The 26,316-nt window shown below is 40.5% G+C and overlaps 1 protein-coding gene across 2 annotated transcripts in view; it reads left to right on the forward strand.

Annotated features, from left to right (window-relative positions):
- Ubqn (ubiquilin) overlaps positions 1 to 16,904 on the forward strand; it is an 85,551-nt gene extending 68,647 nt beyond the window's left edge. The window contains exon 10 of one of the 2 annotated variants that reach the window (XM_072300843.1): positions 15,572 to 16,319. In XM_072300843.1, coding sequence (XP_072156944.1) covers positions 15,572 to 15,651 — 80 coding nt within the window. In that variant the 3' untranslated portion in view covers positions 15,652 to 16,319. Of the gene's footprint in view, positions 1 to 15,571 lie in introns of both variants that reach the window. The other variant, XM_072300845.1, reaches the window with a different exon arrangement.
- The last annotated feature ends 9,412 nt before the right edge of the window (positions 16,905 to 26,316 follow it).

The following is a 26,316-nucleotide window of genomic DNA, read 5'->3' on the forward strand; positions in this document are numbered from 1 at the left end:
GCTATTTTATAGCTATTTATTTTCTTATTTTATATGGTATCGTACAGATGGCATATTTTATAGCTATTTTGTAGCTATTCCATGCGCATTTATCTTGGTTTAAAATTTATGTTTGAAAATATGTATTTTATAGCTATGTACTAGGTTTTTTTTTATTGTATATTTTCTTAAACATGTTAATGAATTTTCGCACTATTGTTAGTTGCAGCCTTAAGAACCATAAGATGATAAGTACATTGCAACGTTGCTATGATAGAGCAACTTTATTTTTTGCAAACCAAAATCATATAGAATTGCAAACCTTAATGCAAAAAAAAAATCAGCATAGCCCAGGGAATTTTTGCTAAAAGAGTTTCACCTCTACATGGTTTTGATTTGCTGCATTTATCGTATACAGTTGCACAATCTTGGCAACGTATCAATGCACTTACCACCTTATGGTTTTCAAGGTCTCAATTTTGGTTCTTTTTCAAAAGTAAAATACCTTTTAAATACCTTTTCAATAGGTGTCCATATACCTATTAAATAGCTATTCAGATACCTATTTTATAGCTATCGAGAAAGCTATAAAGTAGGGTATATATAGTTGAAAAAAAGGACACTACATAGGGTATTTAGATAGGATATTTTATAACTAACTAGCAGGAAACCCGTGCTACGCACAGGAAAACCCCACCATCAGCAATCACTGTGATTAGTGATCAGTTACTAATTGTGTTTCTGAATTATTATCTACTATTTCAAAATTGGCGAGACGCACTGGTTTGATTAAAAAGTAGAGATTAGTAGTATGCTGCTATTTTGGTCCGTTCTACAATAAGCTCACATGATAATTATAATAATAAAAAATACCCAATCAAAAGTTGGTTATTTTCATGAAGATTTGTTACTTTTGTCAGTTCAATGTTCAATTGAAGTTAGCTGGCGAGTTTCAGCCGCGAAAATTACGGGATTTAGCCAGCGGTTTCGTTTAATTCACAGCAATGGCGGGTTTGTGATCTACATCGCGGAGAAAACTTGATTTTTCCAGGGATTTTGTAAAACAAATTAGAAATTACACGATAATCACCACGGTATCACGGCAAATACGTCGTGTTCCTAGCGAATTTTTAAGATCATTACAATTGCGCGTTATTCACATCAATATCGTGGCATACACGCGAATTTCTGACTCAATTAAGACTACGTAAATGTGCGCATAAAACTCATAAACATCTGTTACTTCAGATGGGCGAAAACGTATGATTTTCCTTCAATTTTGTATGATACCACATACCCACTCTGGAGTTCAAATAGTTGCTCGCTTCAATTCTGCTTGTTAAAAGTGACGAATTGGAAGAATCCAATCTAAATTTCACGAGAACTATGGGATGTAACCATCGGTTTCCCTATATAAGATTTAATGTTTTGAAATTAAAAAAAAAAAGAAAAAAAAGAAAGAGCATTAGCGATGATTTAAAATTTTGCAAGTAAGACTCATGTGTTTCGGTCCCACGATCGGAGTCAAATATTGATGAAATGCGCGCGAAACCCCCGCTTCTCCTCCGATTGAAGCGTTGCACACCGTCTTTATGTTCCATTTTTATTTATTTATTTTAATAATGAAGTTAAGCAACAGCTTCTCTCAAAATTTCCCGAGAATTTGCCTTAATCATCTCAAAACAAGATAAAAGTAACAAAAAGTAACCCCAGGCGACGTGAAGACTAAATCACAACAATTTTTTTACTTTCGAACTTGAGCAGGTAAATTTTTTCAAAACAAAACAAAACGAAACGAACGGTTCCGCGGAGCACATTTTTCACTAATCTTGCAGAAAAAAAAAAAAAAAAACGGAAGGGCACTCGAGCCAATGCGCGAACCAATCGCGAACCAATGCCGTAGAATGAAGAGACTACGCCAGTCTCTTTATTCTATGCCGATGCATAGACAGATTTTCCAGATTTTCACATCCCTGAGAGAGTAGCCCGGCAACGGATGCACGAGTCGGAGCTCGCAACAATCATGGCGCGGCGTTTCCAACAGCGCGACGCCGAACTCGTTCCATCTTCCTCGCACTCGTTGGACGCTTAACCCCTTCCATCTTCCTCGCACCCGTTGCGCGTACCAGAAGAACACACGTAAAATTTATCAGCTGTCTTTCAGCGCGAAACGCGGAAATCGCTCCATCTCGCTCGCACTCTCTCTCGCACCCGTTGTCCTTACGGGAAAATCGACCCACGCGGACCGCGATATCCCGCGAACCGGCGGGCGGATCGCGAAATCCTCCCTTATCCGGCGCCTCGGGGTAGAGAGGGATCCCAGTGCGGAATCTCAGGGTCACACGGCCTCCCGTTCACGAGATCCGCTGATACGTGAGTGAGTGAGTCAGTCAGTGAGTGAGTCAATCAACGTGAAGTCTGCTTTATTAGTATAGATTTCAGCTATTTTATACCCTATTTCATAGCTATTTGTATACATACTAAATTGCTATTTCGATAAGTATTAAAAAGAATATTTTGGCTACTAGGGCTCTTACAAGTCACAGCCAAAGTCAATAAAACCATGTAAAAATAATAAAAATAGTCTGTCAACCATTTTAAGACTCTAGGCCTTTAAGTAAACTGTGGATTATTTGACTTGGTTTATTAACTTTGAACTGTTTAATTTGTTGAAATTGATTTTCCTACATATCGCCAATATTTTACAAAGAAAATTTGTCTTTTTGATGTATTTATACATTTCAACTGTTTTTTAATGTCAAAGTGTATCCAGGTCAATTCGTAATGATACATTGCAACGGACGGGAACTTTCGGGCCCGCGTAAGCTTAGTGCGTGCGTGCGGCATGTCGCTTGGGCAGTGCAGAGGACGCGCGCGCGTTGCGCTACATAGTCCGAGAGCCAGACGACTTTGAGTGACAAACTCGGGATACATGTTTTGACCCCCTAAATCGATAGCCTTGCATGCACCGAAACGGAAAATTTTTGTCTGCCGCCCTCTAGCCTGTGCCATCACCCTCATCTAGGCCCTCAAAGTGGTCCAAAAAACACCATCTGGTGACAAACTCCTGACGCTCGGCAGACAAGTCTACTTTTAAAGATCATACCCAGGGTGACTAGGAAAACTTTGTCTGCCGCCTTCTAGCCTGTGCCATCACCCTCATCTAGGCCCTCAAAGTGGTCCAAAAAACACCATCTGGTGACAAACTCCTGACGCTCAGCAGACAAGTCTATTATTAAAGATCATACCCAGGGTGACTAGAAAAACTTTGTCTGCCGCCTTCTAGCCTGTGCCATCACCCTCATCTAGGCCCTCAAAGTGGTCCAAAAAACACCATCTGGTGACAAACTCCTGACGCCTAGTGTGGTTGCAGATGTACTCCTGTGAGCAGCTTGTGTAATAAAGTTTGAATGATACATCATTCTCTTCGTTTTTTTGTGTAGAATCCGATTTTCGATGTTGTCAAGTCCAAAAATGATGCTGGTGCCCCCAATTCAAGATGGCGCCCAAAATAGCCGCCCCGGGGGTCAAAATTTCAAAATTTGAGAATATTGTCGAGTTTGGTATCCATTTATATGTAATTTTGGTCGTAGAATTCATATCTGGTGTCAAAAAATAATTTCAACCCCTTAGGGTCCGTCAAATCCAAGATGGCGGCCAAAATTTCAACTTTAATGATAATTACCCAAGATGCACCTTTCACTGTCGAATGACGTGTCTTCATTTATGTTAATTAGGTCAGAAAACCTGCAAGGGAGGTCTACAATGCCACTGCACCCTATGGAGGGCCAGGGTTCACCCCCTCCTACCCCCAATATGGCCGCCGCGGAGGGCATAAATAGTGACATTCTCTCAGAACGTCATAGTAGGTGTCCATTCCTATGTAATTTGAGGCGTAAATTCCAAATTTCAAGTCATAAATCGCAAATGTGAGACTTGCAATGGCTTATACCCTATATGGGGCCAGGGGAACCCCCTCAACCCCCTCTTCTTTCTAATATGGCTGCCATGGGGGGCATAAGTAGTGAAATTCTCTCAGGACGTCATGTGAGGTGTCGATTCATAACATTGGGACCATATACGTTTTCAGATCCCAGAAATCGTCCAGAATTAAGAAAACACATAACTTCCAAGGGAAATTATGAACTTGATTTATCGACTTTTTTCACCCTGAAATGTCCGCTATTCCAATATTCGCCCACATAGGAACAGTGAAATTCTCTCAAAGCGGCATGGTAGGTGTCGATTTGTTTTTAATCTGAGGCGTGGATTTCGAATCACAAGTCAAAACATGTAAATATCCCATAGTGACGAAAATACTTATATATGGCAACCGCTTTGGCCTACATTTTGGACTAAAAATGCTGCTTGGGTTCATTTTTGTCGAAAGAGCTGGAAATGAATTGGTGATTTTAATGGTAATTGACAAATTTCACGCGTATTCTTTTTCTATGTACGCAAAGGACTCAGATGGGCGTCTGTTTTTTTCATTTTTAAAAATTCCCAAAAAAATATAATTTTTTTGCCGACGAAGTATGTATCTGCATTCAGAGTTCCTATGTTATTGTTTATGAACGCACTCAGTTTAATTGCAATTAAAACAACTGGATAATTGAGTGCTTTTTGTAGCGCAGGGTTTCGTCTCCTAGTAGAAGCGACACCTACAGTTTCCTGCGTTATCTGCAACAAAACGCACGCTCCTGCTAGAAGAAAATCGATTACAAAAAGAACCATCTATTATCCAGTTATCTAATAATGAAAGAACCAGAAACCAATATGAATCCTCTGTGTACATTTGAAAAAGAACACCGGTGAAATATGTCAATCACCATTAAATTATCCGATTCATTTCCAGCTCTTTCGACATAACTGAACCCAACCCAAGATGCATTCTTTATTCCAAGATGGAGGCCAGAGCGATTGCCATGCTTAAGTGTTTTTGTCACTTTGAGATATTGACGATTTCTGACTTAAAATTCGGAATCTACGCCTCAACTTACATGAGAATCGACACCTCACATGCCGCTTTGAGAGAATTTCACTGCAACTATGTCCCCCCGGCGGCCGTTTTGAAGAGGGTACGGGGCTGCTCCTGGCCCCGCGTAGGGTGAAATGGCCTCAACTTACATGAGAATCGACACCTCACATGCCGCTTTGAGAGAATTTCACTGCAACTATGTCCCCCCGGCGGCCGTTTTGAAGAGGGTACGGGGTTGCTCCTGGCCCCCCGTAGGGGTAATGGCATTCCAGACCTCTAATTTGCGATTTCCGACTTGGAATTCCGAATCTACACCTCTATTTACATTAGAATCGACACCTCACATGCCGCTTTGAGAGAATTTCACTGCAACTATGCCCCCCCCCCCCGGCGACCGTTTTGAAGAGGGTAGGGGGCTGCTCCTGGCCCCGCGTAGGGTGAAATGGCATTCCAGACCTCTAATTTGCGATTTTCAACTTGGAATTCGGAATATAAGCCTCTACTTACATAAGAATCGACACCTCACATGACGTCTTGAGAGAATTTCACTACTTATGCCCCCCATGGCAGCCATATTAGAAAGAAGAGGGGGTTGAGGGGGTTCCCCTGGCCCCATATAGGGTATAAGCCATTGCAAGTCTCACATTTGCGATTTATGACTTGAAATTTGGAATTTACGCCTCAAATTACATAGGAATGGACACCTACTATGACGTTCTGAGAGAATGTCACTATTTATGCCCTCCGCGGCGGCCATATTGGGGGTAGGAGGGGGTGAACCCTGGCCCTCCATAGGGTGCAGTGGCATTGTAGACCTCCCTTGTAGGTTTTCTGACCTAATTAACATAAATGAAGACACGTCATTCGACAGTGAAAGGTGCATCTTGGGTAATTATCATTAAAGTTGAAATTTTGGCCGCCATCTTGGATTTGACGGACCCTAAGGGGTTGAAATTATTTTTTGACACCAGATATGAATTCTACGACCAAAATTACATATAAATGGATACCAAACTCGACAATATTCTCAAATTTTGAAATTTTGACCCCCGGGGCGGCTATTTTGGGCGCCATCTTGAATTGGGGGCACCAGCATCATTTTTGGACTTGACAACATCGAAAATCGGATTCTACACAAAAAAACGAAGAGAATGATGTATCATTCAAACTTTATTACACAAGCTGCTCACAGGAGTACATCTGCAACCACACTAGGCGTCAGGAGTTTGTCACCAGATGGTGTTTTTTGGACCACTTTGAGGGCCTAGATGAGGGTGATGGCACAGGCTAGAAGGCGGCAGACAAAAATTTTCCGTTTCGGTGCATGCAAGGCTATCGATTTAGGGGGTCAAAACATGTATCCCGAGTTTGTCACTCAAAGTCGTCTGGCTCTCTGACTAACAGCGCGGCGCGCCCATTTTGCTCCTAGTCTCTCGTTGCGCGCGCCTTTCTCGGGTGTTTTGCGGCTTTTCCGTTGCAGATACGACCAAACGGACGAAATTTTCGCCCTCTAGACCCGTAACTCGGCGTTTGCCATGGGAAAACAGTGTTATTTTATCTAAAAATCTCAAATTTCAACTTGTGTCACTTAAGTCGTTCAAGCACCGGGTAAAAATCGTTTCAAATTTTTTCCCTGTACGAGGCTACACATCAACATTTAAGACCAGGACCTCCTTCGAATTCGAAAATTTAAAAAATAAGAAACACCCTAACTAGTTTAGTACCGAAATCTACCGTTCGAAAAACGTTTTGTACCCTTACGATATGGGAGCTACCGGGGGGGGGGGGGCAAAAGTGGGGGGGGGGCTGGAGAGATATTTTCGGAAAAACGGACTTACGTACTCGAAAACCCTCAGAATATCATTAATATAAACTTCGAAGGATTCTGCCTTTTTCTATTTCACTCGAGGGGAAGTGTCCCCTCCCGGACTCTCTTCCCCACCCGGTGACTGACGCTGCGCTGTGCTGAACGGTTCAGCCTGAACCTTTCCCCTACGTCTGGCCGTTCCCCACTCCTCTGTCAATCGAACCATATGCCACCGCTTACGTATTGTCGCTCGCCCCCCCAGGTACCTACCGGCCAGCGGCCAGTTGATGATAAATCTCGCTCATGCTCCTACGCAGCTACGCATTGATTACCTACGCCAGCGAATTACTTTCCAAATAATTAGGATTTCTTCGATAATAGTTTTCTTTATTTATTCGACGGTATTTTTTCTCTGTTTTACTGTGATTTCCTTGGTTCTCTACTGTGTTTGACTGTGTTGAAATTTATATTAATACTCACACGGAGAAAAAACTTCGTGCATGGGACCCGACGTTGAGATCATATGAATCTCTTAAAACTTGAGGTCCAGCTGCCGAAATTCAGGTCAGAAATCTGAAACACTTCGGTATGCACCGAGTACTTCAGATGTGTGACCTGAAACCTTCGGTATATACCGAACTACTTCAATTGTCTGACCCGAACTTCGGCAGATGGACCTTAACTTTTCGGATGCGTGATCCGAAAACTTCAGAGATCTATATGATCTCAGCTTCGGGTTCCATGCACAAAATTTTTTTCTCCGTGTTTCCTTTTAGGGGACGCAACTAAAATTTCAGTAAATTTTTTCAGAAAAGTAAAAAAAGTGGCTAACAATGGTTCCTCACCTTCTCGTGGTGTTGGCTGTTTTACTAAGTGGGAACCGTCCATAAGATATAGTCTATTTCTTGCCCTGCCATTATTATTCTACAAGTTAATTGTGGAATGAGAATTTCATAATGTTTTCTATGAAATCTTCAAAATATAGTGATAAAAAATTTGCAACTACTACAAAATCGGCTCGCGAAGCGAGCCGAATGTCACTCGCGCAGCGAGTGACCGGGGGTCCAGGGGGCGTAGCCCCCGGCTAGGCGTGACGGGCGCGCGAAGCGCGCCCAGAACGGCTAGTCATCATTAATATAAACTTCGAAGGATTCAGATTTTCAGCGATTCTACCTTTTTCTATTTCACTCGAGGGGAAGTGTCCTCTCCTTGACTCTCTTCCCCACCCGGTGACTGACGCTGCGCTGTGCTGAACGGTTCAGCCTGAACCTTTCCCCTACGTCTGACCGTTCCCCACTCCTCTGTCAATCGAACCATGCCACCGCTTTTACGTATTGTCGCTCGCCCGCCCAGGTACCTACCGGCCAGCGGTCAGTTGATGATAAATCTCGCTCATGCTCCTACGCAGCTACGCATTGATTACGCCAGCGAATTACTTTCCAAATAATTAGAATTTCTTCGATAATAGTTTTCTTTATTTATTCGACGGTATTTTTTCTCTGTTCTACTGTGATTTCCTTGGTTCTCTACTGTGTTTGACTGTGTTGAAATTTATATTAATACTCACACGGAGAAAAAAACTTCGTGCATGGGACCCGACGTTGAGATCATATGAATCTCTTAAAACTTGAGGTCCAGCTGCCGAAATTCGGGTCAGAAATCTGAAACACTTCGGTATGCACCGAGTACTTCAGATGTGTGACCTGAAACCTTCGGTATATACCGAACTACTTCAATTGTCTGACCCGAACTTCGGCAGATGGACCTTAACTTTTCGGATGCGTGATCCGAAAACTTCAGAGATCCATATGATCTCAGCTTCGGGTTCCATGCACAAAATTTTTTTCTCCGTGTTTCCTTTTAGGGGACGCAACTAAAATTTCAGTAAATTTTTTCAGAAAAAAAAAAAAAAAAAAAAAAAAAAAGTGGCTAACAATGGTTCCTCACCTTCTCGTGGTGTTGGCTGTTTTTACTAAGTGGGAACCGTCCATAAGATATAGTCTATTTCTTGCCCTGCCATTATTATTCTACAAGTTAATTGTGGAGTGAGAATTTCATAATGTTTTCTATGAAATCTTCAAAATATAGTGATAAAAAAGAGGTTATTCCATCCCCCATTAGATTTGGCCCCCTATCAAATATGATCCATCTTTTCAGGAGTGATACAGTAGCATGCGAGACGTTCAAATATGGCGGTCATTTTGACTTAGGCCCCCCCAGAGAGGGGGGGCGGGGGGTCAAAGACAAAACCTTCAACTGCCTATAACTTTTGAGCGAAAAATCGGATTGAGTTGAACTTTTTTTTAAATGAAAGATCTCAAAAAGATCTATCTGCTGATACCAGAAAAATTGAAAAAAAGTTAAATTTAATGCAAATTTTTAGCAATTTATCGATTTTTTAGGAGACAAAATTTTCAATTTTGTCGTGTTTCGGCACCGCGCAATGACTCTACTAAAACAAAAACCAGTTTTTTAGATTCTACACTCAATTTCCTATAAGATGCAAAAAACCGCATCTTGGGGAAACGTTTAGATTGCGAGCTATGGCTCGTCAAAGTTAGCCCCGCGCTGAGCGCGTGCCCCCTGCGCTGTTCGCATATCCTCCACGCGTCTGCCACCGATCCTGTTGCCCCTCCTCCCCCATCCTAAATGCAAATTAACATTCTACTACCCAGCTTTCGTATATATCTGCGTTATAGGTACGTGGAAATTTCAGCAAGTTCGTGATTTCCAGTGGAATTGATACTTTATTTCGCTCCCCCCCCCCCCCCCCCCCACCCGGCCACTGGCACTGAAGTTTGCCCCTGCCTACAAGTTGTAATAGTTTTTTCTTGTGTCTAACTGGAGGTATTTGTTTTCTAGATTACACGCTAAAATGAACAGAATAGGTATAAAAAAAGTAATTTATTAAGTGAATTGAAAGCAGTTACACAAGGATACACACAGGTTACACAAGGAGGTTGGGAGGTGGGATAAAAAATTTCCTCAATTCGATTTCGTAGTCACAGGGTGCTACATCAGCAAAAACATGTAACAAGAAAATGTTTATAATTCTTTTTCGCACAATATTTGGAGCACCGTGGCCGGGTTGGGGGGAGGGAGATATAAAGCATCAATTCCACTGGAAATCACGAACTTGCTGGATTTTCACGTACCTATAACGCAGATATATACGAAAGCTGGGTAGTAGAATGTTAATTTGCATTTAGGATGGGGGAGGAGGGGCAACAGGATCGGTGGCAGACGCGTGGAGGCTATGCGAACAGCGCAGGGGCAGCGCGCTCAGCGCGGGGCTAACTTTGACGAGCCATAGCTCGCGATCTAAACGTTTCCCCAAGATGCGGTTTTTTGCATCTTATAGGAAATTGAGTGTAGAATCTAAAAAACTGGTTTTTGTTTTAGTAGAGTCATTGCGCGGTGCCGAAACACGACAAAATTGAAAAGTTTGTCTCCTATGAAATCGAAAAATTGCTAAAAATTTGCATTAAATTTAATTTTTTTTCAATTTTTTTGGTATCAGCAGATAGATCTTTTTGAGATCTTTCATTTAAAAAAAAGTTCAACTCAATCCGATTTTTCGCTCAAAAGTTATAGGCAGTTGAAGGTTTTGTCTTTGATCCCCCGCCCCCCCTCTCTGGGGGGGCCTAAGTCAAAATGACCGCCATATTTGAACGTCTCGCATGCTACTGTATCACTCCTGAAAAGATGGATCATATTTGACAGGGGGCCAAATCTAATGGGGGATGGAACAACCTCTTTGCAACCACTACAAAATCGGCTCGCAAAGCGAGCCGAATGTCACTCGCGCAGCGAGTGACCGGGGGTCCAGGGGGCGTAGCCCCCGGCCAGGCGTGACGGGCGCGCGAAGCGCGCCCAGAACGGCTAGTACACTACGAGTTTAGTACCGAATTTCACCGTCGGTCCTATTAAACTATTACACTATTATACTATTATTATTCCAATGGCCGATCGTCCTGAATCTTCTGGCCCACCCGGTATACAAATAGGGGGAATGTTGGCACCTATAATAAAATTTCCCCCTTTGGAAAAATGAAATTTGTTTTTGTTAAGGAGATTTTCTCAACATCATGGAATGAATAGGTGAAATCCCGGAAGAAAATCCAATTCATGCGTGGCCGGAACTCTAATCTTCCGCAGTCGCAGATCGCCGCTACCGAAGATCCGGAATTTTTGCGCAGGATATTCAAACCGGGGCCGGATCAGCGCACTCGGGGGCCGGTATTTTGGTTCTGGCGAAGGAACGGATCGGCGGACTTCAAAAATCTATTCGGATATCGAAAGAACAACTGAAGCAACGCAATGCACAATTGTTTCCGACAATTTCAAAGATTAGTTCTTTTTACACGCCGCTTTACCTTTTCAAGACTCCGTTTTTTGGCTGTGGCAAGAAAACGGCCCGTTCAATACTGCCTCGGGCAGGTGGCCATGGCGGGGGTACCCCCCTGGGGGAGGCCTTACGGTAAAAAAAGTGCGGCTTTTTCGACGGTACATTTCGGTACAAAACTCCTAGTGTACATCCTGAGGGTTTTCGAGTACGTAAGTCCGTTTTTTCGAACATATTTTTCTAGCCTCCCCACTTTTTACCCCCCTTCCCCCCGTAGCTCCCCTATCGTAAGGTAGGTGGGGGTAAGAGTACGCATTTTTTGGTTTTTCCCGTATTTTCGTGACCGAATCGACTTTCAAGGCGGGAAAAGTGGTCAGGCACCTACTGCAAGCCCTCGTGCACAAATGCTCTGCGTTGTCCGAATTTACAAATCAAATCCACGGCCGTGACGAATTTTTTAAGAAAATTTGAAAATGCGTACTTTTGCCCCATTTAATGGGGCAAAAGTACGCAGGTGAAATTTTTCTTTCATAAACATCTCCTGGGCTCCAAATCGCTGTCAAATCCTGGAAAACTACTGAAACTAGTCTCAAAGGGTGCCAATAGTGCCTAACCCTTTTTACTGAGAAAAAAAAATAATTCAGTCTCCCCAAGTTCCCAAAAAATTTTCGAAGTCAATTTTTTTTAAACAGGAAAATAAAAAAGTGTAATTGCTCAAATTGAACAAAGGAACATAAAAATTTATTAAGATACTGAGTAAGTTGCCTATATCTTCTATTTCGAAGTTCCTATACCCCCCCTCCCCCACTACACCCCTCTTTTGGGCACGTAATTTTGCCCCATTCTGGCCGCGTACTCTTGCCCCATTTGTAAACATTGGACAACATAAAATAAAACTTTGAGCCCAAGGCGCTAGGTGTCAAAACAACCACGGATTATTAAAGCCAACTCTATAACACTTTGATACAGTGTCTGTCAGATTTTCTCTATAAACTAGTTTACTTACTACAGACAATACAAATACTAAATAAATCGATCTTTTTCGCATGAAAAGTGAACTTGCCTCATAATTCCGTCAAAACACATCCACTTCGCACAAAACTTCGTCAACAAGTGAAACTCAATGTTGTCAACAACCAACACCTGGTGCCATCATAAATTCAAACAAAGCGTGCGAAAAAAGTACAGTGCGTACTTTTACCCCGTGCGTACTCTTACCCCCACCTACCCTAAGGGTACAAAACTTTTTTCGAACGGTACATTTCAGTACTAAACTAGTACTATTAAAAGGAGTAAAGAAACATTCTGATTTGATCTCCCAGGGCACAGAAACGGCCCGTTCAATACTGCCACGGGCAGGGGGCCATGGGGAGGGGGGGTACCCCCTGGGGGAGGCCTTACGGTAAAAAAAGTGCGACTTTTTCGACGGTACATTTCGGTACAAAACTCCTAGTGTACATCCTGAGAGTTTTCGAGTACATAAGTCCGTTTTTTCGAAAATATTTCTCCAGCCTTCCCCCCACTTTGACCACCCCCCCCCCCCCCCCCGTAGCTCCCCTATCGTGAGGGTACAAAACTTTTTTCGAACGGTACATTTCGGTACAAAACTAGTACAACACTTTGGCGATAAGAAAGAGTAGAATTATAAAGGTGGGGGGGCTTAATTTCTCCAGCCCCCCCTCCTGCGTTTTAATTGTACGTACTTTACATGATGGGTACAAAACTTTTTCTTTGCGGTACATTTGGGTACAAAACTAGTACAAAACTTTGTCGATCTTGAATTTTAATTTTGGAAAGGTGGGGGGTCTGGAGAAATGGACCTTGATCCATGAAATAGCCAGTACATGGATTCACAGCTTGCCAAACGTCCACATTGTAATTAAAAAATTTGAAACATTGAATTATTAATATCATTCAAGTTCATCAGTGCAAGACAAGATAATGGGTAATTTGTCAGGTGATAGTCACCTGGCATTGCATAAACTCATTGTTTGGTTGCAAGCAGAGCGCTGAAAATATTTATATCATAGCAATGTTAATCTTCAAGTTTATGGAATGGTAATTTATTTATTACAAACCCGGTATCATTTAAAAATAATCCTAATACATTAACGATGTTTTAAAATTTAAAGTCTGCACTGATTATTAACTATCCTGATGTGAACAAATGGCATGCTGTAGATCCAAGACATGCCGTGAAACCACTCACAGTGTCATGAATTTAAGATACTGTTGACAAATACAACTCCCACGCTGTCCGTGGATCCACGCAACAACCCTCACGTGGAATCATTACGTATTCGGGATCCAAGGTGGACGATTGGAAGATAGCCCTCTTTCCACACCATGAAAACCATGAAGGAAAAAGCGGGGGTGTGAAATCTTCCACGTTTCTACATTTTTACACGCTTACCCATCAGCTTTCCTTATTTTCCCTATCTGTTTTCTACGGAATTTCTCTACAATTTCAAAAGTAATGTATTTTTTTTTTTGGCTTTTTAACATATTTTAGGGCTGTTTTCGGTCGCAAACTGACATTAAGGAAGCTCAGTGCCTGTTTGGAAGGAAATTAGCCAGGAAAATTCCTCACTTCTTAAAAACCTCAAAAATATGCAGTTACAGAAAAAAATTAAAGAACTCAGAGCTTTATCTGGATTTTCTCCCTCATTTTTCTCTACATACAGGGTTATCCAAAAGTCACCTACCACCCCTGTAACTTATTCCCTCATTCTACCACCCCTGTAACTTATTCCCTCATTGCGATAGAAGTTTGAAACTTTGGGAATGTTCCTCGGTTTAAGGTAGCAACTTTTTGGTCCCCTCAAAAATTTTGGGGGGCGGCCCCCTTAAAGGGGCGGGGGCTAACTTTTTTTTCAAATGGCAACCCCCCTTTTGTGATACTTCATTCGAAAGATGATTAAAAAAGAAAATTTTTGGCGCAAACCGCAGGTCAAAACGTTGATTTTTGACAAAATGGCGGCCGATCAAAGTTCATAATGGCGGAAATTTGGCATCTCCATTTTTTATCGGCAGATTGGTCTGAAACTCAGAAATCTAAGGGTTTTCGGGACGAGAAAAACGATTCTGGCATTAGTTTTCCAGAAATGACAGTCCTTTTCAAAATGGCGGCTTAGAGCGGGAGGTGGATATTTAGGCTGCTTACCGTCGGATTTGTATGAGACTTGGTATCCGGGGGTATTTTGGCACGAGAAGAACGAACCTTTCATTGGATTTTCGAAATTTTTGAAAACTGTAAAATGGCGGCGAAAAAATGACGGAAAATCCATATCGAGGCTGTTAACCGATGGATTTGCACATAAGTCAATACGCTGGTGATTTTTGGCTCGAAAAAAATTAATCTTTCATTAGATTTTTGAAACACTGAATATCGTCCAAATGGTAGCGGAAAAATAACGGAAAATCCGCATCCACCATCGCCATTCGCATTTTTGCCGCCATTTTGAAGTTTTTAAAAATTTCAAAAATCCAATGAAAGATTCGTTCTGCTCGTGCCGAAATACCCCCGGATACCAAGTCTCACACAAATCCGACGATAAGTAGCCTAAATATCTACCTCCCGCTCTAAGCCGCCATTTTAAAGAGGACTGACATTTCTGGAAAACTAATGCCATAATCGTTTTTCTCGTCCCGGACACCCCTAGAATTCTGAGTTTCAGACCAATCCGCCGATACAAAACGGAGATGCCAAATTTCCACCATTTTGAACTGTGACCGGCCGCCATTTTGTCAAAAACCAACATTTTGACCCGCGATTTGTGCCAAAAATTTTCTTTTTTTATTATCTTTCGAATGAGGTATCATAGAAGGGGGGTTGCCATTTGAAAAAAAGAAGTTAGCCCCCGCCCCTCTTAGGGGGGACCGCCCCCCAAAATTTTGAGGGGACCAAAAAGCTGCTACCTTAAACCGAGGAACATTCCCAAAGTTTCAAACTTCTAGCTCAATTGGGAAAAAAGTTACAGGGGTGGTAGGTGACTTTTGGATAACCCTGTTTATAGAAAAATACCTTTTCATGGAAAAATTACGTTACAAGCTCACGAATTTCCTTATGCCACCCAGAGCGCCTTTCAAGCGGTTTCTTGCATTCCTGTAAAACTTCTTTTTTTTCCATCTCAACCAAATTCTTTGTAAATATTGACTATAAAGTTTCATAAAAAAAACTGATTTAAGAATCTGGAGGCATATACAGTCGTATTGGGAGTTATGAAGGATTAAAGGAAACGCTACCTAAAAAGTCTCTATTCCCCCTCCCTCCCTTCTTGGGTTTAACACAACTCGGATTCATAGGAACTTTTTTGTGACTGTTCTTTCCACCCAAATGTACAACTTTAAACAGTAAAACCCAATTTTTCTCGCTATTTGTAGGATTTTGAACTTAATACTGTGCTACCCAGAATTGAACCTTTTTGAAGGACCTCATGCATTAGTATGTTTTATTTTCCAGCATTAACGGCAACATTTGGTGATGTAAATGCTGCTGTGGAACGGCTGTTAGATATCAGTGGGCGGTTAACGCACAGCTAACATTCTTTGGCGTGAATACAAGTGAAGATCATGATTGGTTATCTATCACATGGATGCACTGCGTACAACATTTTTTCCCCCTTAATTTTGTGGTTCCAATGTCTTTCTATCCACACTCCAATTTTAAAATACCCATGCTCCTGTCCTGATCGATTCAACATGATATGTATTCCCATATATTAGACCAATACTTTATCAGTGTGATTGAGTATGAAGATGTTTTGCTCGCATGCTTACGTATTTGATGTAATTTCATGTCAAGGATACCGTTTCTTTTAATGTAATTTTTATTATTTTTTATTGATTATTTTTACTTTACTTTTTATTTGCTTCTTCAACCAAGCATAGTTTTGTTGTATCTCAATGTTTATTTTTACAGTGGAAAATTTTCGTTACTCTCCCAGTAGATGTAAGTTCATATTTTGGAGCCTGTATTGCCCTAGCTTTACCAGGACGAATTTTCCCGAAAAAGTTACATTTCACTACAATTAATAGCGTCTATTCAGAGTATCTCACACCTCTCCGATCAGTTAGGTGATTATAAACAAAAGGTTCAGGGAAAAGTAAAAGTTCAAGGAGGATTTTTCATAGCTAGAAATTAATATTATCAATGTTATGTGTTAAATGTATGTATCCATCAATACATCTCTTATGTTGACGTATCTGTATTTATTTGTAGAACTGTAGTTTTTTTTCTACCCAACAATCATATATATTAATTTTAATACTTATAAATTATTGCTCCCTGGTTTAAATAATTAGAAGTTGACCAGGGTTTCCAGTGGTCTAAAAAATCTAGGATTTGGCACTTACCAGGAACGGTCGGGGAATTTGTATGAAAAGTAACAAAGTTTCTTTAGTAGTGCATAGGCTTAGCACCTTCAGCTGTCAGCTCTTGCCATTCAAAAGACATTTCTATCAACTTCTGAGTGCTTTTTACTTAATTTGAATCTTCAGAGTGAAAATTTTGCCCGATGTTCAGCATAAGTCAGGATGATCAAAATATTTTAAAGTGGAAGTATAGATCAGGTGGAATGAGAAGATTAGGAAAGATTGAAGTTAGGAAAAAGCTCAAAAAGTCAGTGAGTGTCTCGGAATTGGACGTCGGGGAAATCATGGAAACCCAGGTTACTCGGATAGTGCTCTCCAAGGGTATTGTTTTAGTCTATTTGAACATTTGCATCTGAATTGGGTATTGTGGTTTTTGACTCATTTTACTTATGTGACCTTATTAGATTACAGTTTTTATTGGATGTATGTTATTTTATTAATTCTCTTTTAAATTAATTTTTCAATGCAACTTAGTAAGCTTTTCCTTCCTTCTGTCTTAACGGTTCTTATGCGGTTGACAGAATTTTTTTTTTTTTTCAAGCCAACTTAATTTGAGCTAGCATATTTAATGAGATGCCTAAAATGGTCAAATAATAATATGAATATACATTGAAGGAACCTGAAATTAGAACATTAGCTCCTGTTTAATGAATCTAAAGGGTAAACAGGGATCCAATAAAGACAGAGATCTTAAAATTGGCAGTGTCCTTGTTAAAGTTACATCTGTTGAGATTTAGAGGCCTAGCTAATAAGGAACGCCTCCAAGCTCATAACTTTAAAACAATCATAGATTTTGGCAAGAATTAAACTTATTCTGAAAGTAGACTTGATTACCTTTTTAATGGTTTATCAATTTTTAAAATTAGACAATTTCTGATGTTACAACAATACCGAAAGTTCAACATGTTCTCTTAAGTTGTTGAAGGAATATATCGTGGATAACTGATGAGGGGTAAATGTCAAATCTCACACCTGCAGTAGATATTGGATTACCGTAAACTGTAAATTCAGACAAATACTGCAAACATAAAAACGTCAAAAATCCAGGATTCGAAGAAGTCGACGACCAAGTTCTACCTACAACTTGACAAAATCTGACCCCTTCGCAGTTGTCAAACTTCTACTAAAGTGTTCAGCTCAGGTATGGAGACCATTCCTTTGCATCCTCCGCAAAGTCCTAACTCAATGTTGTGTAATTTCTGAGTCTTTCCTATTCTGGGAAAAGACCTTAAAGCCAGTTATTCCTCATCAAACGCTGAAGTCGAAGCCACAGTTGCAAAATCAACCTTGTGCATTATTCTTCAATAGGATTTGACAGCATGTTGAACACTGGCGCAAGTGCGTTAAACTCAACGGAGCATATTAAAAATAAGTAAAACCTTGTCTTTGATACACTACATAATGCTGTGTAATATGTACCTACTGATTTTTTCGTACTTCGCTTTTTTCGTTTATCTCAAATTCGTCCAATTTTAGTGAGGCAGAGTCAACTTTTCATTCGTAGTATTTTCCTTCAACATCAAGAAAGTACATTTCGGACGTCTGGCAACGCTGTAACGTCGAAAATTGTTCAATTTTTTAAACCAACAGACCGTTAGGAAATTAATTACAATTACTTTCAGAACATGTCTAGTTTTCACCAAAATCTATAATTGCTCTCAATCTATGAGCTTGGAGGCGTTACTGATTACCCGGGCCTTGTATCTAAATCCGAGGTGATCTTTTTACAAATGGTGGTTTATTTGAAGAATCCAGTAACTTCGGCTTAAATTGATTTTGTTATGTTGACGATTCAATTTTATTCCCATCCTGAGGATCTGTGCCTCAGCCGTTTTTGGCCGGGGAGGGGGAGCTTGTATGCCTCTTCTAATAAATTTTATCCACTTTTTAAGTACAAGAGTTGTCTAGAAAGTACCTAAGTTTATGTTTTCAGTATCTCCTAAATTAAGATTGATAGATGAAATTTGTATAAAGTGTTGAAAAGCCACTACTCTTAGCCTTCTAACGCGCTCAAGATTTTTAAATTTGGTTTTACAAAAGTCTAGAAAAGTGGTTTTTTCTTAGTCCACTTCCTCTCTTCACAGGTTCCAAATTTCAGAGAGCGGCATCAGCAAATGAACTGCTGTTTCTATTGCTTATGGCAAATAAGTGATTTGAAGATGGGTGTGCATAATTTGAAATGAAAGAAAGAACTTTTATAAGTCAGGAAATGGCAGGATTGACCATGTGTACTTTGGAATCAGTTGCATGTGAACAAATGGTAACCGAATTGTCAGTGTAAACTCTCCTTTGCTGACTGAGTCCTTTATGAGCCTTCTTATTATCCTGCTCGCTCTCAAAGATATTTCGTCAAAGATGCATCATTTTGAAAAAAAAATGCAGCATTTACAACACTTATACTGTAAATGATCCTGGATTTGAGCAGATGTGTTCACCTTTCTTGGTGAAAGAACGAATCATAGAGCACCAATCACACACCGAAACCCAATTCCGCGTTATAACTCTACGAGTTGACCATATGTAGCTTAACCTTTCCATGTAATGCAATCCAGACCCATAAATTATCGAATAATCCTGCAACTTTCTGGTTAAAAAATGTGTTTCCTTATGTCATACATGGAATTCAACCACCTTTAAGTCACTCTCTTGCGATGAACAATTGATGTTGCAACTAACTTGCATATTACATTCCGTGAGAAAGACACTCACAGAGAGGGGACAGATTCAGAAAAATCCATTTTCCTCGAGTTCTATGATGCCAAATTTAAAAATCTGCAGGTAGCATGATAGAAAGCTGAGAGGAGTGGCTTCTCAACGCTATTTGCAGATTTTCTCTGTCCGGCTTAATTTAGGAGATATTGAATTAGTAAATTTACTTCCTGGACGACCCTTGAAGCAAGATGATTCCCTCTGGTTTCATAATCTTATTCTGTGCCTTTAACCATTAAATGAGATTACTATCCTACATGCACTTGTAAAACACCTGGAATGGCAGTTGAAGAAATGCATCTTGAAATTTGCCTCACCCAGCTGCATCCCAGAAGGAAATAGATGAAGAATTAAGAGTAATGTATAGATTAATAATTTGTAGGAAGATGCTGTAACATTCCAGCTTTAATGTAATAAGGTGTGGTAACTTAATTTTTTCTCTTTTTTTAAGAATTAAGTTCGAGGATGGATTTCAGATTTTAAAGTTTTTCATTTCTGTCATACCGGGCTTATTATCATTATATTCAATAATATTTATCTTGGTTTTGTGAAACCTGTCAGAGTTTTTTTCACTCCTCTTTTGTCCCTATATCTCCAAGTTTGTAGTTCGTGAACGAATTTATTGTTTATTTATTTTCTGATTTAGACAGTATTGAGTTCGAAATCATCTAGATTTTTTGTGTTACCCACAAAAAGAGTACCTATGTGCATAATTTTCTCTTATTTTCCTCTTAAATGTTTTTTACACTTTCAAACCAAAAAAGTTCCTCCCCCATTTACAAACTCATCATGTTTCATGAATATGCGTAAAGTTTTCTCTAAGAAATGGAGCTGCTAAGAATAGTGCTGTATTATTTTATCTCCATCTGAGGGAGGAATATCCTCTCTCTAAGCGCAACTCTTACTGTGCACAATTTCGTGGATTGAGATTGGGGGAAAAATAGAATTTCTGGAAATCATACGTAATTTTGTGTGCTTGTCTTTTCAAAAAAAAAGTCTAAGAAGTGCTGAAACCTCTTTACATAAATCAATTTTCATTTTTTTTAACCGGTGTATGTACAGTAAAAACTGATCAGTGCATGATTTTTCAGCAACGAAATTGTAACCTAGTACGTACCGAAAGTAGCAATGGAGCATTCCGAAGAAAAATAGTCCTGCGCTCTGGAAGGTTTCAACGACCAAAATAGGTGTTTCCTCAAGAGAGAACTTCATGTGCCCCCTCCCAAGAAAAGTACTTCTTCTTAATCATATTTCTCCCGCCTCAAGAAAATTATCGTTCCCAATAATGTATCCCCCTCCCTTTGAAGAGAAATCTCAAATTTATTGCAATTATTTTAGCTATTTAATTGCAATTTTTCCTACTGAAAATTATTGCTACCCTATTGCAATTATTCGCGCGATTTCATAGCAATTTTTTTTAACACCATACAGTTGCAATTTTTTACCATCTTATTGCAAGGCGTGTCATTCGGGCAGCCGGGAAGCGGGTGATGACTGTTACTCCATTTAATTGCCCACAAGTAGGTGTAGAATCCCCGAGAGTAGGTACCTAAAAGTTTCCACTCGTTGCCAAGAGGTCCGTGTCTCATTGTCTCTGAATAAACCCTACGACGGCAGAATTAATAGAAAATATGTCAATTTATGTTGTTTTATGACGACCCCTTTTGACGAGGGAAGGCACTGCCTCTGTGCTTTGAGACGGAAAAAACCGATTCACAGGCAATGAAGTTGTTCCATTTGCCATTGAAACTAGGCCAAGAATGAAATCTCCTTATCTTTTCGGGTACCTATTGAAGGGCATGGTCTAGGACACCCAAAAATGATGGAGTTTTTTCAAAGTCCCACATGGGAAGCTCAGGAGGGCGATAGAATGCGAATACCGTGAGACAAGTGTTATCGATTTTTACCTTAATCTCGCAACCGGTACCCGTTCGCATTTGGGTTAGTTCATTTGTTTCACAATCATGTGTTTCGCCTGTGAGGACAGCTACACCATTATTTTGATTTTCATTATTCATTATGAAAAACTTGTGAAAACCTTTGATTTTAAATGCATTTTCTGAAAAATTATTCTTGAACAGCCAGGCTTCACTAAAGATTAAAATGTCAATTTTTTCTGGTAATTCCTCGGTTATTTTGATGAATTGATCAAAGTTACAGTTGATACTTCTTACATTCAAGCAAAGAATGTTGAAACAATCAGATTTTAAATTTGCTGATTCGACGAGAATTTTTATTTCATCTACAGATTGAACTTCCTGTGCATTCATCCCTATCATACCTACTTTGTCTACATAGTTGAAATTATAGCCAGACATGTTTACAGATGTTAATTTCTTAAGTCAGCTTTGAGTTGGAGCAAAAGGGAAGAGTCATCGTGAGAGGGGGGCACTTCAAGCGAGTTATGTAGGAGTATTAGTAAGAAGAGAAAAAAAATAAAGATAAGTAATGAAAATACAAAAGAAGAATTAATCAATAACGATGTAGTATTAAATATTATGTAGCAAATGTGCAGAAGGAAATTGTTACTGCAGGGCAAAATATTTGTTTTTTTTTTAATGTATTTAGAATTGGGGAAGGTTAAAAAAAATGTTTTTTTTTTTATTTTTTATGTAACTCTCTTTTAGCTGATTTGCGGCTGTCTGATGAGGGACAGGGGATGATTTTAAGTGCCTAATGCTACAAATACTGCCTAGTGTGCGCCTCATATACATAAACATACAATAGCCAAATCAGTAAAAACAGTGTACATACATACAGGGTGTTTCAGACCACCCGTACCAGGCCTTTTTCTCGGTTGTTTTAGGTCGTACGAAGTCGGGGACCGCGGGGTTGAATAGGGAATCGACCCCAAGAAATCCAAATTTCGTGGTCCCGAAACCCCCTCATTCCCCCTTGGGGGGTAAAGGGGGGGGGTCACGATGCTAAAAGTCACGGTTCCCGACCGAATTGCGGATTAATCGCATCAGAATTGAAAAGCACGGAAAATTTCAAGTGAAATTGACCCCTAAAAATCCGTAATTGGCCCATCCAAGGCCTGTAAATGACCCCCTAAAGAGGGAGACAGTATCCCCTCCATAATTTCTATTTGGTCTCAAAATTGACGTAGATTCTCCAGAAAAAAAAGGTTTCCCAGGTAATCGACCCCGAGAAATCCAAATTTCATTGTCCCGAATCTCCTCTAGCCCCCCTTGGGGGGTAAACGGGGTGCTCAATTTTAAAAATCGGGGCTCCTTTCCGAATCGCAAATTGATTGCATCCAAAGTGAGGAGCAGAACACTTTTACATCTTTAGTGACCCCCAAGAGTTTTAATTGACCCCCCTGAACGGCAGAAAGTAACCCCTGAGGAGGGGGGCTTCGCCCCCTCCAATAGTTTCTCAAGATTCCTCTTTGGTTACAAAATTGACGTCGATTCTCCAGAAAAAGACGGTTTCTGCCCACAAGGGCGGGTAGCGGAGCTTAGGGACCATGAAATTCAGAGTCCTCAGGGTCGATTACCTGGAAAACCGTCTTTTTCTGGAGAATCGACGTCAATTTTGTAACCAAAGAGGAATCTTGAGAAACAATTGAAGGGGGCGAAGCCCCCTCCTCAGGGGTTACTTTCTGCCGTTCAGGGGGGTCAATTAAAACTCTTGGGGGTCACTAAAGATGTAAAAGTGTTCTGCTCCTCAATTTGGATGCAATCAATTTGCGATTCGGAAAGGAGCCCCGATTTTCAAAATTAAACCCCCCGTTTACCCCCCAAGGGGGGCTAGAGGAGATTCGGGACAGTGAAATTTGGATTTCTCGGGGTCGATTACCTGGGAAACCATCTTTTTCTGGAGAATCTACGTCAATTTTGAGACCAAATAGAAATTATGGAGGGGATACTGTCTCCCTCTTTAGGGGGTCATTTATAGGCCTTGGATGGGCCAATTACGGATTTTTAGGGGTCAATTTCACGTGAAATTTTCCGTGCTTTTCAATTCTGATGCGATTAATCCGCAATTCGGTCAGGAACCGTGACTTTTAGCATCGTGACCCCCCCCCCCTTTACCCCCCAAGGGGGAATGAGGGGGTTTCGGGACCACGAAATTTGGATTTCTTGGGGTCGATTCCCTATTCAACCCCGCGGTCCCCGACTTCGTACGACCTAAAACAACCGAGAGAAAGGCCTGGTACGGGTGGTCTGAAACACCCTGTATAGGTGAATTGAAAAATAACGTTTGAAATAAAAAATTACTTTATTTTTATTACAGCAATTTAAATATATTATGAATCGTCTCGGGGGGGGGGGGGGGGGAGGTGTTCCTTCTTATTACTCCAAGGACTGGAAAGGAGAGTTGCCGACCAAAAATTCAGGGAAAAAGGAAAATGACCATTTTAACATGCAATTTTTGTCCAAGGGGGTGAGGGGGGGGGGTTAAGTTGACCCCCAGCCCACTCTATATACCACTTCCATATAAAAAACATATTAAATACATGGAAATGTGTTGGGTGCATATTCTTAAGGCTCTCGTAACAGTTTATCTCATTTTTTTCCTCATTTTGCCCGTAAATAACCAAAACTTCGTTTAAAAAAAAAAACGGCTCCATCCCAGATTTTGCGATTTGTTTTCCCTCATTCTATAAACCACCTAAAACAAGATTCTGCAAAAGAACCGCGGGTTGTATTCATAAGTTATTTAAAAGTTTTAAACCACACCGTGAGTATTTAACCCTGAGTTAGACTAGGGGGTGCTCAGGCGTCACAGAGCGCCAGAGAGCGGCTCTTACAAATGTATGTGTTGTAAAGGGGGTTTCCTAAACTTGAGTAATGGGAAAAAGACAGCAATTCTAATCGGATTCAACCACTGCAAATACACATAAAAATACCAATCAAAGACTGCCAAAAACAGCTCTTTTCTTCTTCACTACGAAAAAGGTTGAAGCTTGGCTCTTTTTGCTGAGAAAATCGCCTCTTCCAGATAATTTAGAGGTAATAGGAAAAAATGGTTGTCATAGTCGACTTTGGCCCATCAAAGTGCATAGAAATTAATACTTTGACAAGCCCAATAAATTTTCATGTGCATCCTGAAAACAGCGGAGGAAAGTTTGGGCAAAAACATGGGAAACGCTGAAAAGTCTATTTTCCCATGGACATTAACTTTTCCAGAAAACTAGAGGGTGCAAAGGTGATGCATGAAAACGGAGGTCATTTTGAAACTAAATGAATCACAAAATATTAAAAGGGCACAAGTCCAATTTTTGGCGAAATTGAGTTAGGAGCGGATTCTTATTCCTCATCGATAGACGCATCTTGTGTCAAAAAAAGGTACTTATCCGCAGCGTTTAAATACGTTAAAAACAGCTGCGAAAAATCACTAAATTCGAAAAGGGCACATTTCCGGGACATGTGCCCTTTTTGAATCTTTGTGCGCGGATCAGCTGGTGTGGAAACGTAATCTATAACTTTCGGAATCCGATTCTACCACGTGTTTTCCAATACAAGAGACTTATACTGTTTTCGTCAGCTCTCTGTTGACACTTTTGGAATTCATGATTTAAGAGACGACACCATTATTGTATGTTTACCAGGAAACAACTGCCCGGAAGACCCCAGATGATGTGATATTTTTTGTTATCCTCTATATTGAACACTTTACTAGTGCTGATATGGAAGAAGTTGATGAATTGCATATATTTTGTGATAATTGCGGGGATCAAAACAAAAACCATGCTCTCATACGTGCTTTAATGTCCTTGGTTGAAACAGAGAAAATTAAGACGCTAAAATTATTCTTTCCTCAACGTGGGCATTCGTAGGTAACTCCCTTGCGACTGGGCATTTGGGCTTATAAAACGTAAGCTCAAGAGAACAGAAAGACTGTATACTATTGACCAATACGTTGATTTAATTCTCAAGGCATCAAAAATTGTTGGGAAACATTGAGTTTTTTTAGTTGACCAGGCCATAATGTTTGACTTCCAAGGATGGTTCAAAGAATACTATTTTAAGCAGGTCAAATCCCAAGAAACCAGAGTGGTAAGCATTTAGCTAGACCAGTGGTGGATCCTATATATTAAAATGCAAAGTTCCGAATCTTTGGGCGTTAACTTTGAGAGAACCACCGGACCGATTTGCCTGATCTTTTTTTTAAATGAAAGCCCCTGAGCTGTAGATTTGCAGGCTGTAAATTGTTTTTCGATTTTTTCAGATTTTCTCCTATAATTTTCTCAAATTTTCTCCAATGTATTAAAACGGAGGTCCGAATCTTTGGACGTTATCTTTGAGAGAACCACCGGACCGATTTGCATGGTTTTTTTTTTTTAAATGAAAGCTTTTGATCTGTAGATTTGCAGGCTGTAATTGTTTTTCGATTTTCTGAAATTTTCTTGCTTTTATCGACGAGTAAAGTTCAGCTGTTTCGAGCGGTCGTCCGGCCGCTACCTGCTTGCCCCCCCTCTATGGTCTCAGCCACCCCTCCCACCACGTTCTTTCGGCTATCTCGGTTTTCTTTCGTATAGCTCTCCTCCCGCCGACCTCAAAGAAGGAGGTTTGGGTCGCATTGTCCTTCATCACCTGCCACCCACATTCCTTCACAATCCCTCGGCTGCTCCGCTTCACAGCTTCTTGATATCCTGGCATCTTATTCTCTGCAGCTTGACTGACCCTGACTTATTAACTGCAGTATTGCGTATTGCTAACAACACGTACTGTTACAGACATTTTATTCATCATTATTAAATAGATTCAACTAATTGCTCCGATTCCAATTAAGCTACTGCACCACCATTGCTAGCTGTGGAGGGCGCCTGGAGCAGCTAGTACATTTATAATTTCCACCTTTCATCAATTTGAATGCACGACTGAGAACGTCGTGGTCTTAAAGGTTTCTCAGTGTATTTCGGGTCTTGTGCGACTTCGACATTCAAACTGAGAAAATCAAATGTAATGCCACTTCGTTTACCCACAAAATACTTCTACACAGGGGCTGTTCCCATTGTTGATAAGAAGATGGCAGATCTGGAACCTTACGTCCCCTCTGAATTTAAAAAGTTCTGGGCAGACATTTTTTTGATAATCACGGAAACTAGTGAAACTCGAAAAGAGTGAGTCTATGGTAGGCAAGAAGAGTAGCATTTAAGATATTTTGTATCTCTTG

The sequence above is a fragment of the Bemisia tabaci genome, chromosome 1, assembly GCF_918797505.1.
Source record: "Bemisia tabaci chromosome 1, PGI_BMITA_v3".
Lineage (NCBI taxonomy): Eukaryota > Metazoa > Arthropoda > Insecta > Hemiptera > Aleyrodidae > Bemisia > Bemisia tabaci.